This window comes from Camelus bactrianus, chromosome 5 (assembly GCF_048773025.1).
Source record: "Camelus bactrianus isolate YW-2024 breed Bactrian camel chromosome 5, ASM4877302v1, whole genome shotgun sequence".
NCBI classification, from domain to species: Eukaryota; Metazoa; Chordata; class Mammalia; order Artiodactyla; family Camelidae; genus Camelus; species Camelus bactrianus.
The window spans coordinates 52,258,265-52,276,612 of record NC_133543.1 but is presented as its reverse complement, the minus strand read 5'-3'; the positions used below and the strand labels follow the sequence as shown (position 1 = coordinate 52,276,612).

Below are 18,348 nucleotides of genomic sequence, written 5' to 3'. Positions count from 1 at the left end.
ATTTCATTAACACTCATCTAGTTATGATTTTGGTATTAGAACAACAGTTTCAGTAAAATGTATTATAATTATTATTACAAATATATTATTATAATAACCAAGCTTATAACTCAACATCAAGTTTACAACTGAAATCATTTCCTCTTCCTTCTCTATTGCATCATTTTCCTTTTGCTCTCAGAAATAATCTCTGTAAAGACAAGACACCCTCTTCCTGACAATAAATGCAATAAATACAGCTCAAACTGTTGTTTTAGCTGAAGTTGCTTGCAAAAATTCTACAATCTGTTTCCCACATGCCACTGGGCTGAGTGTCTCATTTAAGACTCTGACAATATTAAAGGTTAGATGGCTGACAGATACCCGTGCTGAAGTTCTAAGGATCTGAGTCTGACTCGGGCATAGCCTGCTCCAGCTCCTCATCAGGTTACTGCTGTCCTCTCACACCTGCACTCAATCATGCCGAGACATGAGGAACGCATGCACTCTGCTAACCTTCCTGACTTTCAGGAGGGACCAATAAGACAGCAGGGAGCTAATCAGAAACATGTGAGCTTCAGAATTATATAGAGAAGATTTACTTACTGAGAGTGAGCCCCTCTTCCAAATGCCAAACCCATTCACACTTTGTAAGATTTTTTTTAAAAATTGAGCTTTCTTTTACCAGTATGATCTGATAACACCACAGATTCCAATACTTTTAATAAGGTCAGTGCAGAGAACTTTAATAAATTAGTCAGTGAGAAAATGCTGTTGAAGAAATTAGGATTTTTCTCACCAGCCACTTGTAACTTTCTCCATAAGATAGATAATAATATTTAGTTGTTGGAGTAAGCAGAACTTAGAAAACTTCAAATGATAGAATTCTAGCTAATGCATATTTAACATGAAACTCAAATTTAACTTTATTTTCACGTTATTGCCTACACGAGTCACATGGTAAAAATTCTCAGGCATTTACAATCAGTAAAATAATAATGTCATAGCCACATTCCAACACTCATTTTTTTTCTTTAGACACCATGTTATGCACCTACACTGCATTTTCTATCCAAAGAGTCCTTCTAACACAGCAGTGCTACATCATCCTTCTCTTTGTAACATAAACAGTTAGGAACAAGTCTCAACCTATTTTTGATGCTTTCTTACATTAAGTGATTTAAACACATTCTGTTGGGAATTGTTGAGAAAATAATGAAACTTGCAGAAGTTTCTAATTCAACATATTTTCATCATTAAAATCCAAGCATATTTTAATGCACTATAACCTGCTGATAGGAAGACCAATATTTCAAGTTGTCTTCACTGATTACTGTAGCCAAATTCTTTTGCAATGAAGGTTTGGGGATTTTTCTGGTGTGTTATGGGAAAAGTGTTTGAGCAGAGGAGGGGAAAAGACTTTAAAGCAAGCTACACCCTCTTTTCAGCAGGGCCTTAGACTATCTCTCCAGACTATGCAAATTTATCTAAAATGATTATGCTTGTCAATAAGATGACCTAGTTTAATTTTCTCTCACCCAAAACACTGCATAAGCTAAGCAAACCATAGAGCAGTGAGATTTGGTCTACCTGCCCCCTACAAGTTCACTACTAATCTCTTTCTCCAGTCTTGCTTGGAGACCACATTCATTTTGCTAACTGATTTTTACAAAAAAGAAAAGAAACGAAAGACAGATGAGCAGAAAGAAATCTCATCCCTGAAAGTCTCCCACTGTTCTAGACAGATGGCCGTGTCCCATCTCCTAAGCTCAAGTCCCATGGCTAAAGATGTTGAACAGAAATATTTACAACATGCGGCTAAAATACTTTGGGGGACAAAACTAATTTCTCCCATCTGAATTAATTTGTCATTCAATAAACAGTCATTAAGCACCTACTGTGTGCTAGGTACCATGTCAAGTGCTTCCCTCTTTCTCTAATTATCTACCAATATCTGCAGTGACTGGGAATGAACATCACTGGGCTCTTTTTATGCTTCAATACAACTAGTCACAGTATCGTGTAAACAGCTTTCAATGTGCTTATCTGATTCTGTACAGAAGGTAAGTTTATGGAGTAGGTATTGCTGGGACAAATGATATATTGGCAGATTTGCACTCAAAGAGGCTGCTGCCCCCACAAACGATACTATGAATGCCCTTGCTTCCTCGTTTTCCTGACACCCCAGGTATTATCTTTTTTCCATCATAGCCTGTTTGATAAGCAAAAGAGAACTTTTCATTTCTCGTATTAAATTTTGAGGTTGAACATTTTGGCATACAGTCATAGGTCATTTGTATTTTTCTTTTTATGAATTGCCCTTTAAAGCTCTTGGTCAGTTTCATTCTAAAGGGGTGTCTGGGTTTCTTTTCTTGCAGTCTGAGGTTCTGACAGACAGCAAGTCAGGAGCATGACTGCAATGGAGTAGAGTGTATAAAACCTACTGTTTATACTAGGTTGGGGGCTCCAGCCATTTCAGCTGGATATTAAAGGAAGAGAAACCTAGAGGACTGAGATACTCAGGCTAAACTTCATCAGAACCTTAGGCTATTACGGTAATAAAACCAATTCTCCCATGCTATCATAAATGCTTTGTAATGTAGTTTATAGTTATATACTACTCTATAATACAGCAGTATTGAATTAATTGTTCTCTTTAACTTTTTCTAGACTTTTTCAAAAGGCTGATTATGAGTAAATTATTGGGATAAAGGATCTGACCATTTTTAAAAAGGTCCCTCAATATACACAGCAAAATATTTGTGCACAAAAATTGATCCTTTATACTTGCACTAGCATGTCAGCAAAGTGTGTCTTTTCCATTTCTCCTATTTCTAGACTCAGATCAGAAAGAGCTTTATTTTGTTTGGACAAACTGTTTCCACAAGACACACTTGAATTTCTGCCTTAGAATTTTAAAAGCATCTCTTATAAGTGGTCTTTCTCTTGCCTGCAGGCCTTGGTATTCCATGAAGAATGATCCGAGGCTAAATCTGATCATTCAAGAGGGAATATTCATATAACTTAAAAATTCTCAAGTTCAGAAACCAGCATGAAACTATGCCCTTAGCATATATGCCTGAGGTGATTAAATTCTATCTTGGGTAGACACTACTAGCTGTCTACTCAACATCCATTTTTTCCTGCTTCTTTCCCAACAGAACGCTTATATTGTAGGGGCCACAGTGTGATGAAGTCAAATATGTTTTTTAGGTTCTCCTGCAGATAAAGGAGATGTAAACAGAAGTCATTGCATAGGGGCTCCAGGAAAACCCTTTTTGCCCATTCACAAAGAATGCAGCCATGATGACTGGAGCTCCAGCAGCTATCTTGGAACCATGAAAAAAAAAAAAAAAAAAAAAAAGCCAAGAGAATCACAGAGGCTTGGCCTTGCCTGACATTTTTGATCTTCTGGATCAATACCAGAAACTGCCTACTCCACTGGAGTTCTCATAACATGAAGACAATATACATTTATCTACTGATGTCACCATATTCTGGTATTGGTTTATTTAAGCAGAGAACAATTCCTAACGGAGGCACTATTTATAAAATATCTTTCAGAGAGGTATTTTTTGTCTTTGTGGGAGAGGGGTGTGAACTTCATATTAGGAATTGAAGTTATGTTGGGTCCTTTTAAATGGTGTAGCATTCCTTCCCAGCAGATCCATTCTCCATCTATTTCTACCATGTTCTCTGACTCAGAAGATGACCTGTATGCCTTCCAGTGGTTTGGGCAACAGAGAGCCCTAGCAAGAAATCAGAAGGAAGGAAGAAAGTAAGGAAAAAGAGAGAAAATATTCTCTTATTCTGCAGCTCCTTTCCTGTGGGATTGTCTTGTATGGACTGTATTCTTGATTGAAGGTCATCTCTCTTCTCAAGACCCCTATACTCACATGGCTCTCTCCTTTCGGGTTCCAGATGCCATACCTTTTCCATGCCCTTTAGGTGTATGTGCTAATAGTTCTACTCTCACTAGGCTCCAGGGTACATAGGATTTGAAGAAAGGCCACAGGCCCATACCTGCAGGCCTCCATGTCAAGGTCAAGAGCATTAGTTGTAATAGGACAGGTAAGAAAACACTGTTAGGGGTGAGTAGACTCAAAGAAAGTGCATAAAATGTTATAATGGGGATCACAATCAATTTCTGAAAAATACTTTTATTTTTAATTGGAGTATATTTGATTTAGAATGTTGTGCTAGTTTCTGGTGTACAGAATAGTGATTCAGTTATACACTATATGTATTCTTTTTCATTATAGGTTATTATAAGATTTTGAATATATTTCCCTGTGCCATACAGTAGGACCTTGTTGTTTATCTATTTTATATATAGTAGTTTGTATCTCTCCCTCCCTTTGCCCTTTGCAAGAAATTCTGAGGTTTTTAAATTTTTTAAAAGGGATCAAGTTGTTTTTCTTTTAAATGAAGAAGGGACCACTATTGGAACCCGCCTTAGCATTTTTGAGAATGACTGCTCTATCTTTTTTGGACTACATGCATGTCTTCTACTCCCAAGGCTTTAGATCCTGGCACAAAAATTGAGTACAGCCACAGCTTTTAAGGGTTATTTGATGAATTAGAGAGTCAAAAGCCCGAAAGAGAAGTCTGAATGAGAAAGCTAAAACCATCTACAAATATTTGAAGAACTACCACATGGAAAAAGAAATAACAATTTTTTTCTTGTTCAGTTACTGGAAGCAAGAAGAAAAATCCTTTTATCAAGCTTTCTAACCATGAAATTGATAGTCTTTAACATTAGTCAGTTACTCTCACTAGCAAAGAGATTCTTAAGCTGGGATGGAGGCCCTGATGAAACCATGAAGATGTTTGGGGAGTCCTTGACATTATGTGCAAAATGTTGCAGTTGTGCATTTGCCCATTTTTCTGGGGTTAGGGTGCACGGATCACATTAGTTTCTCATAGGGGCTCTCACAGGTCTGCAAAAGAAAGTGTGAGATCAGCCTGGATAATGATTTGTCAGGAGTGCTGCAGAGAAGATAACTCTAAGGTCAATGCTTATAATTTAATGGTTACAGATAATGCAAGCAAAACCTTTATGTAGCATATATTCAATCCTCTAATCTCTCAGCAATTATTTACAGATTGTTCCCTATGACCATATGGGTTAATTTACTCAGAGTAGTGGGTGAGAGGGAGCATCTTTAATTTCACCTTTAAGGGGCGAGACAATGCAATGTACTTTTTTCCAGTGCCTTCCCCCAGTGTTAGGTAGAAAATGCTACATGAAGTGGGGGCTTCATTAATTAACTGAATAATAGGACGCAGTCTAGAACAAAGAATGGCAGCCCATAAAAGATGAGAAGAACTCGGTCCCCAGATGGCAACCCAAGCTGAAAATCAGAGGGCAGAGTGCAAGGGTGATGCTGTGAGCTGAACTGCTCTGGGCATGGGTAAATATAGCAGTGAATGACAAACAGAACCGACACTTTGTAATGTGACCCTTGGAGATTTGGAGTGGATCCTTGGGTGCTCTGTCCCCCACCCACACCCCAAACACTGAGGCCGTGGGTAACGAGTTAGCATGCCAACTGTCCTTTTGGAGGATGAATCAGTTAAGAGCTGAATCAAGCCTAGAGCTCTTTGCACTTACCTGATTTCTGCACAAATGCAGACTTTGGCATTTCAAGTTGGTGTGTGCTCATTGGGAGAGCCCAGCCATTGTGTCCTGGCATCAAAACTTCTCCTTTGATATCAGGATAGTGTGTAAACTCATCCCTTGAATGCTTTGCAGATCTCTTGCATTGTTTCTGGGGCCTGTTTGAATTTGTTCTTTTAAATAGGCTGCTTAGAGAAAATTCCTGGCACCAATGTAATGAAATGGGATATCATTAATTTCTTCCTTTCAAAAGGAAGGGTCCCTTTGGGACCACTGATCTTCATGTATATTAGGTCAGGCAAACCTAGCCTAATGCCAGGGTAGACTGGTTGTTCTAATTATTCACTACCAAGCAGCCTAACAACCCCTCTGGATAGCGGAGAAAGAAAATGGGGATCTGAGTTGGTGAGAAACCTAAATATTCCTTAAACCATTTAGGTGGATTAATGAAACATAACTCCTTCCCATTACACAAGTTGCCAGGCACAGAAAATACCAGCAAATTAGTCCCAGTCTTCTTAAATGTGGAAAAGGTTCAAGGTGATAAACTCTTGAGACTTGTGGTGATATCGAGCATAAACCAAATGCAGGTTGTAGAAATGTTAGTATACTCCATAAGACTCGACAATTGAACAGAAGGAAGGAAGGAGTTGTTAGCTTGAAAATTAAGTACTTTCAGAAGTGATTCTCATTTGAGGAGTTAGAAAACACAGCAGCAGCAGCAGCTAAACACATTAGGTGCTTTCCATATGCCAAGCTCTATTCTCCTGTATTAATCTGGAGTCTTATTTTTGAAGGGCAATTCCTGACCCAGAGTCCTCCCAAAGCTGCCAGAGCATCATACACACACATACACACACACAAACACACACACACACAAACACACACACACACACACACATTCTTAGGAATCTAGGAACACAGGCCATAGAGCAGGGAAGTTCAGTGTAATAAAAGGCTTAAATACCAGCAAAGTGCTGGAAGGATGGGCAAAATGTGGGAGTGGAAAGGTTTGGGATGTGATGGACAGAACTCAGGAAGGCTCTGGTTTAAGATAAGAGTACCGTGGCTTGTAGGGGATCAGGTAGTCACTGGGAATTGTTTTCAGTTGGGAGAAAAACTGTGGGCTCATTTGATATCCATTGCTTATTTTGAAGTTCTCTTTCCTGTCATTATCCCACCTTCATATTCACAGTTTCATAAGAAATATGTCTGTTCCCTTTTTAAATCCCAAGTAATTGAAATCTAAACCCAACAGCAGTCAGACCTACATAAAACACTTAACACCTAATGCCAATAATCCCCCAGGCATGGCTTTATGTCCCTTATTTTGCCTTCTTGCCTTTGAGCCTAACCAGGATAGAGCTTGTGAAATCCTAAACTGTGACCAGTGAACAGTCAAATAACTTAAGCATAATGCAGCCGACTTCAGAGTCTACAGCTGAACTACAGCTAAGTGTTCAGGCCCTTGAGGTTCCTCTTTTTCCCTGTCTCTCTGCAGAGCAAAGGGGAAAATACATGGAAGAAGCTAAAATGGCCATCCAAAGAACCATCAAGAATGGCCTGGGCCCTAAAAGCTGTTCCAGAGACATCACTTCCTTGATATTTCTCTAGAGCATCGCTCTGGGTTGGGTTCTAGCTCTGGGAATACCAACTAGGACTCAGTTTTCTCATCTGTAAAATGAAAAGGTTGAACAAAAGGATCTCAACCAGATGCCCAGACACAGAAGGATGGATTCATAAAAGGGGATACTGTACAGCACTGAAAATAAATAAATTAATAATATTATGTTAAGAAAAAAAGAAGAAAGCTAGAAACCAAAGAATATATGCCGTGTGGTTCCAGTTATACTAAGTGTAAAAGCAGTCACCAGGAAATTACGACATTTAGGACGCATTCGCAGGAAGGTGGGGAGAGTCATCACCAGGAAGGGGCAGCAGGAGGCATCTGTCTTCTAATCTCAGTTGTAATTGTGTGGGGACTTTATAATAATTCATTACACTGTCCATCTCATTTTTAAACTTTTTTTTCTGTAGCATATTACATTTCAGGATTTTAAAATGTGTAAAAAACAAAACTACCACAATCTCATGCCACTTATGAGCTTTTCCTGGTGTGGAGAGGAAACAGGCAGAGGGCCAGAAACAACTTTCTGTATTCTTTGTCTGCCCAGTTCCTGCTCCCCCTTCACTTCTCAGGTTTGGTAGTAGCCCGTCTGACCCTTCTCCGCTCCACGAGATCCCGAGAGTATCCTGGTCATAGCACAGCTCCAGGGCTCACTCTTCTTAACCCCCTGGCCAAAGGAGATTGATTTCAGACTTACTTGTCCATTCCTCCCTTGGAACGTAAACTCCCAAGCGCAAGCCTGGACCTTGCTCCCTTATATACCACCAGCAGCCAGTGTAGCACCTGCCCCTTAACTACTACTCGATAAGTAAAGCTGACTGAAGCCCTGAGTGAATGAATGTTAAAGGTGCATTTCACTCTCTCCCAGCCTTCTTTGAATTTAAACTGATAATTTCTCTCTTGCTAAATACAGTTTTTATTGGAAGCAGACAGCCCTAGAGTCTTCCTGGTCATTCTCGGAGATCTAGTTACTTAAGGAGCACAAGTAGCAAAGAAACAGGAATGTCAAGTAAAAATGAAAACTGAGAGAAAAATCTTACCATGGTCCTGCACACCATCATATAATCACAGTTTTTTGGACTATGTCTGTCTTGCCTCCTCATAACACTTACACTGATCACATTTAATTTAGGGAACACACTTGTGTCATGGTTCTCATATGCTCAACTACCGAATAACCAAGTATCTTGTTTTTCTCAGGCTGTTTCACTTTCTTGGATAGAGAGTGGGTGCCATGCTGACAGTCAGGTATATTTAAAAACATTTTTCTCCCTGATTATAAACATGAAAAATTCATTACTGCTACAAAACACACTGTTAAGAGAATGAAAAGACAAGCCACAGACTGGAAGAAATATTTGCAAGAATATGTCTCTCACAAAGGACTGGTATTCGAAATATTCAAAGAACTCTTAAACACTCAAAATAAGAGAATAAACAACACAATTTAAAAATGGGCAAAAGATCTGAACAGACACTTCACCAAAGAAATTTTATACATGGTAAATAAGCATATGAAAAGATGCTCCACATTATATGTCATCAGGGATATACAAACTAAAACAACAAAGAGATAGTACTACACACCTATTAAAATGGCAGAAAGCCAAAACACTGACATGCTGGTGAGGATGAAGAACAAAAGGAACTCTCATTCATTGCTGGGAGGAATGCAAAATGGTGCAGTCACTTTGGAAGACAGTTTGGCAGTTTTTTATAAAACTGAACATACTTTTACCATATAATCTAGCAACCACACGTTTTAGTATTCAACCAAAGGATTTAAAAACTTACACCCATATAAAAACTTGCACAAAAAATATTTCTAACAGCTTTATTCATAATTGGCAAAACCTGTAAGTAACCAAGATGTCCTTCAGTAGGCGAATGGATAAACAAACTGTGGTATATCCATGTAACAAATCATTTTAGCAATAAAAAGAAATAAAGTATCAAGGCATGCAAAGACATGAAGGAACTTTAAAGGCATATTGCTGATTGAAAGAAGCCAATCTGAAAAGGCTACATACTATCTGATTCCAACTATATGATATTCAGGAAAAGGCAAAACTATGAAGATAGTTAAAAAAAAAAAAACAACACAGTGATTGCCAGGAGCTTAAGGAGAGAGAGGGAGGGATGAACGAGTGGAATGCAGGGGACTGTTAGGTAAATAAAACTATTCTGTGTGATACTGTAATGGTGGATACATGTCATTACATATTTGTCAAAACTCACAGACTGTACAACACAATGAGTGAACCTTAGTACAAATAACGGACTTTGTTAATAAAAATAAATCAAGATTAACTCATCATTGTAACAAATGAGCCACACTAATGCAAGATGTTAAAAATAGGGGAAACTGTGGGGAGAGGGAGAGGTAAGGGAGTATACGGGAACTCTGTACTTTGTCCAATTTTTCTAAAAACCCAAAGCTACTAAAAAAAGCATTAATTAAAAAAAAAAACCTCAAAAATTTATTACTCTTGATCTTGGAAAACAAACAAAAGTAAAAAGAAGAAAAATCACTCCACTCCCACTACACAACTGTGTATTTCATTTTAAAGTTGAAAAGAATCCTTTAAAATGAAACGAAAGAGGCAGCCAAGGTTAACAGTGAGCTTATGCAGTTTCAAACACATCAAGTAAGAAGGGAATTTAAAACCCAAATTCCTCTCTGCACATTTTATAGCCATGCCTTCGACATCCAATGCTGGAAGCCAAGTACCCTAACTGGACTCACACGCCCTGCCCCAGTGTTGTTTGGCAGCTGCGTTCTTGATGTCCTGGGTCAATGCCAGAGCCCAACTTGGCATCCACAAAAAGGGCATCCTGAACTCATAGACTCAGGAAAGCACCGGAAAAGTTCCTGCTGAACTTTTCAGACATGCTTGCAGTAACAACCTAAGCAGAAAGAATGTCCAAAAACTACCCAACTCTGTAACATGCTTTAACGGGCTGCGGGAAGGATTACAGGCTCTCACAAGTCTTTCCATGAGGTATGTGGCCTCAGGAACTGGGGCTAACAATTGACCTCCACAGCATCTACCTATCAGCCCTCACAGAGACAGCCACTTTCCTCTCCAGCCTCAACTCCTCAAAGGGAGCCAGAATCTCACCGGCTCAGCAGCTGAGGTGGTGCGAGGGGATGCAGTGCCGACCTATGTGGACCACATCCTTTCTTCCTATCATCCACACCCCCAAATTTCAGGGAAAATGGCTTGTCAAAAGGAATCTTTCCCTCTTGGTAGGTAGCCCACAGAATTCCTTCATTAAGCCGCAGTTCTGCGGAGCCTTCGGTTGGTGCACACCGCCATGACTACAGTTGAAGTCCCAGGCACTGGGCTTGCTCTCTCCCACCAAGACAAAACCACACTCAACTACCAGACGAGATCTAGAAAACATGAAGAAAGTCTTTTAAACAGAACAGAGAAGGTGAGCAACTAATATGAATGGGGCTAGGTTAGAAATTAAATTTTCTCCTTCCATCCCTCTGCCCTCATGTCCTCAAACCTCAAATTGTCCATTCCTTATGCTGGCCTTGTCTAAATTCTTCTGCAAAAAGCCAGGGCACAAATGTTATGGGAATGCCATACACATTAGAAATATGTGCAAATACTCAGATCTGATGGGCTTTACAGCAATTTTGCCTTGTGGAGGGCTGGCAGAGGCAGCAGAGTTTATAAAATAGAGATATCATTTAAAGGCAATAATCCCTAATAATTTTAGAGACTGAGACACGTTAAAAAGTCTGGAATACTCCCCTCCACCTCCACTACAGCAAAGTTACAAGTAAATGTAACTTGGTTCTTGACAACTTCCTGAGAATTTAATGACACTACTTGAGATAAATATGGACACTAAATGTGCTACCAAACCTGCTTCGGAAAATAACAGCTGCAAAGACCAAGATACTAGAATTGCATTTATCTCTTAAGTGTCTTGTTTCACTTCCTGGCCTGTGGTTGACATACAGTAGGTGCTCAATAAGCATTTGTTGAACGAATAATAGAAAGTTATATATATAAAGTTCACTTTTTCTACTTCAATGTAGTATCATAGAGATAGGGGATGTGGTTCTTAAAGGGCAGTCCCCCAACCAGCAGCACTGTATCACCTAGGAACACAATAAAAACGCTAATCTCCCCTCTCCCCTACCTCACACAAAATCGTAAACTGTGGGATAGGCCAGTGATCTGTTTTAACAAGACTTCTGGTGACTCTGACACTTACAGATTGAGAACCAGTAGTCTAAAAAAGATCCTTTATCAAGGAGGTGTTTTTTCTACCTCCCATGCTAAAGGTAGGAATTCTATGTCTGCAATTCCTTTACCATCTCACTGAGAAAAGTCCTGAGAGTGAGGCTCCATGATGAGGGTTTATGGTGAATTCCATGGCACCCAGGCAAGAAGAAAAGATGGATCAGTCCAATGGGAACCAAAAAGAGCAGGGATTCAAAGCACCAGAGACTACCCATATGTGAGGGTCCAAGAGTGGCCTCCAAGTCTTGTATGTGGCTTCCTGTAGTGGCATTGGGTGTGGGACAGGGAGGCCCAGTAGCCTTGCCTTTGTAGGGTCTGGTTTCCATGTGCTTTCCCGACAGGGATTATGTTGCCTTTGAGCCTCTGTAGTAGAAACACGCTCTCCCTGTCAAATGGGTGACATCTGAGTCCTTTATGATCACATTGGTTGCTTTTTGGCAAGCTGCTTGCATTGCCTTCCAAACACAGGCAGCCAGTGTAAGGTGATTCTGTAGTACAGGTCTAAGGCTCAGTCTTGCCTAATAGAGTGATCTAATTAAAAAAAAGTTCTCCCCCTATCAATTTCAGCTTTCAGTATTATTATCAGGTGACCACTTGTCCCAGTTTGCCTGAGACAGTCCTGGTTTTAGCACTGTAAACCTACATTCTGGAAAAGCTTCAGTCCAGGGAAGATCGAGATGTTTGGTCACTCTAAGGACTAAGAGTTTCAAGGATGAAATACAGCTCAAGTTTGCCTTCTGATAGCTGAACTTCTGCCAAGATCAACAAAATTTAGTAATGAGGAAAGGTAAGGGAAATGATGAAGTGATGGCATGAGAGAAGCAATTGTGTGAAAGGAAGTGTGTATGATTTGCTCAGCAAATCTGAAGAGCTGAAACCAGATCACTAAGGCCCAATGCTAGGCACTCGAGGGGACGGGGGTGGGGCTCTAACACCCCCCCAACATTACGCATGGCCAACTGCATAATGGAGGCTGGTACAATACAGCTTGCTCCTCAGCACCCTAGAAATGTTCCAGGTCCATCTTTAAAATGCAATGTAGTTAAAGTTACTCTCGGCAAGTGCAATGTTCCAGAATTATACACTTTATAAATACAATTTAAAACTTTTCTGTGGCTCAGTGACTCAGGATTTTCATTTCATTTCTGCTTCCATTATATTTCATCACAGCTTTGGATGCTGAAGAATTTGATTTGGGGACCTAGGCTAAGCTGTGAGAAGAGAATTCAGAAATGAAAAGATATGACCCCAAAGAGTTTAAAATCTATTAGGTGAATGAAAATAACTAATACAAGGCAGGATATGATTAGTACTAAAAGAAAAGTCAAAGGGCTCAGAGGGAGCCATGGTGGACTCTGAAGAATGGTGAGGACTCTGAGAATGAACAGCAAAGGATGACAGGTGGGGCAGACAGAGCAGCATAAACAAAGTCACAGAGGAGAGAAAGAACACACTGGGCATGCTTGGAGTATAGAGAGTAGTTTGGTTATTCTTAAGCTGAGAATAAGGGAGTGAGATCAGTGGAAGATAGAGCTAGAAAGGAAGATTAGGACGAGAACAGAGACAGCCTTGTATGTCATGCCAAGAAACTTAGAGTTGATGCTGAAACAATGGGGGGGCCACTGAAGATTATGGAGGAAGAGAATGTTATGATCAGGGCATGCTTTAGAAAAACTCTTCAGATATCTGTGCATGAGGAAATACGAAGAAGGAAAAAAATTGAAGCAGGAAGAGCACTTAGAATACTGTTTGTAACAGTATAAGAAGTAACGGTGATGGTGGCAGACTCAACGGAAAACCATCTAGACTGGAAGGAAGGAGCAATTCTGACAGAAAAGCGCGTGTGAACCATTTACAGCAAATCAGATGTGTAACTTACAAGTTTGAATTTGGGGTATACTTTCCTAAAGATGGGGAAAGATGATTGTAATCCAACAAGTCTCTTTAGTAGTTAATTCAAACTGTAATAAATTTTTACTCTTCCTAAACTATACCACCAAAACTTAATGCCTTACAATAAGAAATTTATATCTCTACCCATTTTTCATACTTATAGATTACCTTTGCATTTATATAGTATCAACAGTAATAACTATCACTGCAGCAGCTGACATTATAATGTACACTTAACTAAGAAACAAGACACCAAACTGTGCCCTTTACTTCTACGAGCTCATTTAATCCTTAGTACAACCCTATGGCTATGAACTACCATTTTCCTCATTTCACATGTGTAGGTATTGAGGTAAGGAGACGTTACATAGTTTCATTAACACTACACAGGAAAGCAGAGATTTGAATTCATGCAAGTCTGATTCCAGAATCTGTCTCTTTGGCTATTTAACCATACATTAAGTTTTTCTTTTTACATGTATTTTAAAGTAGAATGCCAAAAGAGAACAAAGACCAGATGCGAAAAATAGAAAACAAACAGCAAGATGATAGATATAAACCAAAATATATCAATAACCACATTAAATGTAAGTTGTCTAAACATCCCAATTAAAAGGTACAGATTATCTGTTTGGATAGAGAAAAGTGCCAACCAAATTCTTACACAATGGATTCTGATTCACCACACTATCTTTTCCCAAATTTTCCCTCTTTTTTTGTACTATTCCTACCTCTACCTCATTGTGGCCTGAACATTATCTGGCTGTGGGGAAAATCTTCTCTTGGACAGGTTTATCATTTTCTGCATAGCCATTTAAGAGGTTCTGCTGTAATACACTAATCTTCTACTGTCTTACTCCAAGAGTTTAAGTTCCATATGGACCGAAGGTCCTAACACATTTATTATGCATTTCCCACTTCACAGTCTATAGCTTTTTCACTGAAAAACAGGCTAAGAAGAAATCTGAAGAGACCTAAGAAACTACTGCATATTTCAGAAAAACAAATGAGGTTGACCATAAGTATAGTATCACTATTTTATGTTGAAAAGGTTTCTTTCTTTGGAATAGTCCACATTGTGCTTAGTATCTTCTAGGTCATGAATATTTCTTATGATCATGCTTCTATTTTATCTTCCAGAAGTCCTGATTATAGCCACACATAAGCCCCAAGCTGACTTTTACCATATTCTGTAGGAAAGAATTTAGAAAAGGGGCCAAAGATGCTATGTCCCAAAGGAGTGTGGCAAGATGTCTATATTCTTGCTGAAAGGATGGCTGTGTTGCCAAAAGGGCAGAACTACTCTTTAAATCCATATTCCTTACCAAGCCCTAGATTTTGACCCTGAACTATCCGCTCCACTGAAAGCTGGTCAACTGTTTATCTTTCCTTTAAGAAAATAAAGTTTTAAAGCATTTCCCTAACTTGAAGTTCTTACAAGTGAAGGGAGAAGTATGGCCTTTGATATTCATTTTCTTCCTTCAAAAAACTAAACCAGTGGCACAGGTGGGTGGTCAACTGCTACCTTTAATACCAGTCTTGCTTCCAGCCTGTATGGCTTCCCAAATCTGAACTTCTTGCTCACATTAGGTCATATTACTATCTGAGTTTTATCTTCTACACAGTCCTGCCTAAACAACTCATTAAAAAGTACAAAAGCTTGCAAATAGTAGAAGCAGCACATAATTTAAAATGTTCTTACCAGGTTTTGCAGGGGCTCCTCTGGAGGGACTCAGTCCTGGGTGGTCTGGAGCAGCATGGCAAGTCCGAGAAGACAGTGAACCAGTCCCAGAAACAGGGTGCTTCAGAAAGACCCATTAAAAGAAACATTATTTTTATCCTCTGATTAGGCAGCCTTAAGGACATGGCTTCCGTATAACTAAAGGACCCTTAGCTCCAATTGTACTGGGGGAAAATCTAAGTATCTTGAGGTCATGTGGGTCCTTTCTTTGGGGAAATTAGTTGCAAAGTCTCAACACCTTTTGCTTCATTCATTTATTTCTTCCTCTGAACAAATCAACCTAGCCCTCTCCTGAATTAATTATAGTCCATACAAAAACAGCTATATGCCGATTTTCTCTCATACTTAATTTTTATTCCTAAGAAAGAAAAAAGAAAACCTATAGGAAGGTATTAATCTACTTAACATTTCTAAGTACATCATCCAAAGGATTTTGTTTTTTTAATCTTACATATGCTCAGCAGAGTTACTGGCAAAAACTGTACATTTTCTTCATTTCATCCTTTCAACATCAAATAGTAGGCAGCAAAAATTGGATCAGACTTCAAAGCCTGCTGTGGGCTCCAAGTCACAGAGAGACGCCTCCATTTCACATATTGAATTCGAGCAGGATATCAAAGTGCTACCAAAGAACCTCAGGTCCTTACTCAAAAAGAGGCTCTAACATCTGTAGAGAGTGGAGTGCACAGACAAATCACCTCAGGGAGCAGCCAGCATTTATTCTCAGCAGCAAATTTCCAGGCTTTTGATTCTATCTTCACTGTACCTCCCTGTCTCTCTGCTGAACCAAAATTCTTTAGTGAGCTGGGCTTTTGTCTCAAAGACTTCAAAATATCACTAACAGTTCATGTTTGGATGGCCCAACCAAGCAGCCACAGACAGGCTTCATGACCACGGACTTGGATGAGTCTGTAATAAGGATACACAGTTACTTCAGAATCAAGATGTCCAGCTACCTTAACTGAATGTCCTGCGAAGACATTGTACCCTTTTGAAGAACTCTGGGCTTGTGAATGCCTAAAAATAAAAAAAATTATAATTTTTAGAACTTTGGAAAATGGTAACGAACAACAAAAAGAACTTATAAAGAGGAATATTTTCCTCCAAAAATGTATCAGAACATACTCTAAGCTTCCATTGTTTCCCATTCCAGTCCTTGGTTAAAAAGGACCTGGTCAACTTAAGGAAATGCATCCTACCTGGTGCTGCTCCTACATCCACAGTCAGCCTGATTTAAAAAACTGCCCTTTTTAAAGCTGTGTGATCCAATCCAGCTTACTATTGGGCGTTCACAAACTTTACCAAGAAGCCAACCAAGCTAGGCTGTACTTCCCACCCAGCACATTAATCACATTGTTAAATAATTCAAGATAGATTCTGTAGTCAAATAAGTTTGGGAAATGCTGAGCTGTACATAGCCTAAGAGGTTTCCTTACTGCAGGAATGATCTTTTACAATCGTAACGTGCATTTATGGATTTCTAAAGTTGGGGTGGGGTGATGCAGAGTTTTCTAAAATAAATTGATCAAAAATTTAAAAAACTGATAACCTATTAACATTTATTAAAACAGTAATGTTTCATGGAGCAAAGTTTGGAAAAGCCAATTGTGCTGTGTCCCAATTTCCAGAAATTAGAACACATTGTATAAAAATGTGATAATTATAACTCACTGATAAAACAGGATTTTACAATCCCTGTCAGATGGAACCCAGGAGAGTGGAAAGCACTGACCAGGGGAAGGGAAGTCTGGGTTCTAACTCCTGCCTCAAGATCCTTGGTCTCTCTCTCTTTCTCTGTCTCTCCACACACAAACATGACTGGGCAAACTTTTCTAGTATTCTGGGTTCTAGTTTTCCTCATCTATAAAATGAGGGGATTGAAATAAATTATTACTCAGGCCTCTTCTAGTTCTACATTTAAAAAATCTTATTCTTTATTTCAACTGAAAAATTCATTTTCTGAAATGGTATTATCTTCAAAATGCATCATATATATATAGATTATATGCAATATACTCATTTGAGAAGTATCACATCAGTACCTGGGAAGAGGGGACTGTAATGATATATTTATTTGTGTGAATATTTGTTTATCATGTGTTTCCCACTATGGAATGTAAGTTCCAAGAAAGCAGGGACTGGATCTGCTTTATTCTGTACTTTATACTAGCACCTAATTCTGTACCTGGTACACTGTAAGTGCTCAATACATATTTGACAAGTTGAATAAACAAAAGGATGACTAGTGGACCCCCAAAATGTGGGCCATGAAGATCAGTAATACCCTCTGAATTAAAATTAAATTAATTAGCATTTATACAGCACTTCATAGTTTTTAAAATGCTTCTACATAATTAATGAGAATTTCTCAACCATTTGAACTAAGTGGTTTAACTGTCCCAATTATACAGATGAAGAAATCAGCTCAGAGAGGGTAAGGGATTTGTCCAGGGATCATGGCATATACCTGGTAAAGCTAAGACACTTAATCCTGTTAGTCTGACTCCAAATCCTCTGCTCTTCCTCTGAACAATGACACCCCTTGTGCCTTGGGTCTCTGTGCATTGGCCCAAGAACTCATTCCTGTCAGCTTAGGCAAGTCCCAGTGGCTCTGGGACACCTATAGGACAGGTGGATTCAGGTCCTCTCAGAGTCCTGGTGGGCTTTGGAGAAAATCTGAGAAGAGTTTGGCTGCCGAATTACCATGGGGTCTCCAATTTTGCCTTTCCTGCCCCAACAAGGATATATAACTTTTTAAGAACTCCTCAAGCTTGCAAGGCTTTTCAGGATCCAAAGGCAAGTGCAGACACATTCCACCTCTTCACTGGGATCAGCTCATCAGTTTGATTACTTCCTCACTGAAGCCTCTGAAGAATCCAAGGCATCTCAATATAATTTTCACATGTCTTACTTGGTTTCTAAAAGGCAGAGGCAGGATGAGTAGTGTACATAGGCACTTGTACTTGATTTAACAAAGTTAAGCAGGTTTCTTTCCTAAGAAGATTTCCAGAAACTTTAACTTAATAATATGCACAATGGAACCTCAAGAATGGAAAAGAATAGGCAGCATTTCCCAGATGTAATCTTACCAATGGAACCCATCTCCCCTGAAGCATGTCAAGGGCCCTGGTTCTTATAACACGCCTTAGCAAACACTAATCTTAGCAGCCTTTACTTGAAACAAATTCCAGTTTGCCTTAAAAAATGGTGTAAGTCAGGTTTC

General features: G+C 39.2%; 1 protein-coding gene across 2 annotated transcripts in view; it reads right to left on the bottom strand.

Annotated features, from left to right (window-relative positions):
• MYO3B (myosin IIIB) overlaps positions 1–18,348 on the bottom strand; it is a 346,597-nt gene that overhangs the window by 59,533 nt on the left and 268,716 nt on the right. For both annotated transcript variants that reach the window (XM_074363854.1, XM_074363855.1), the window contains exons 31-32: positions 16,082–16,142; positions 15,087–15,186 (exon numbers count right to left, since the gene is read on the bottom strand). In XM_074363854.1, coding sequence (XP_074219955.1) covers positions 15,087–15,186; positions 16,082–16,142 — 161 coding nt within the window. The remainder of the gene's footprint in view (positions 1–15,086; positions 15,187–16,081; positions 16,143–18,348) is intronic.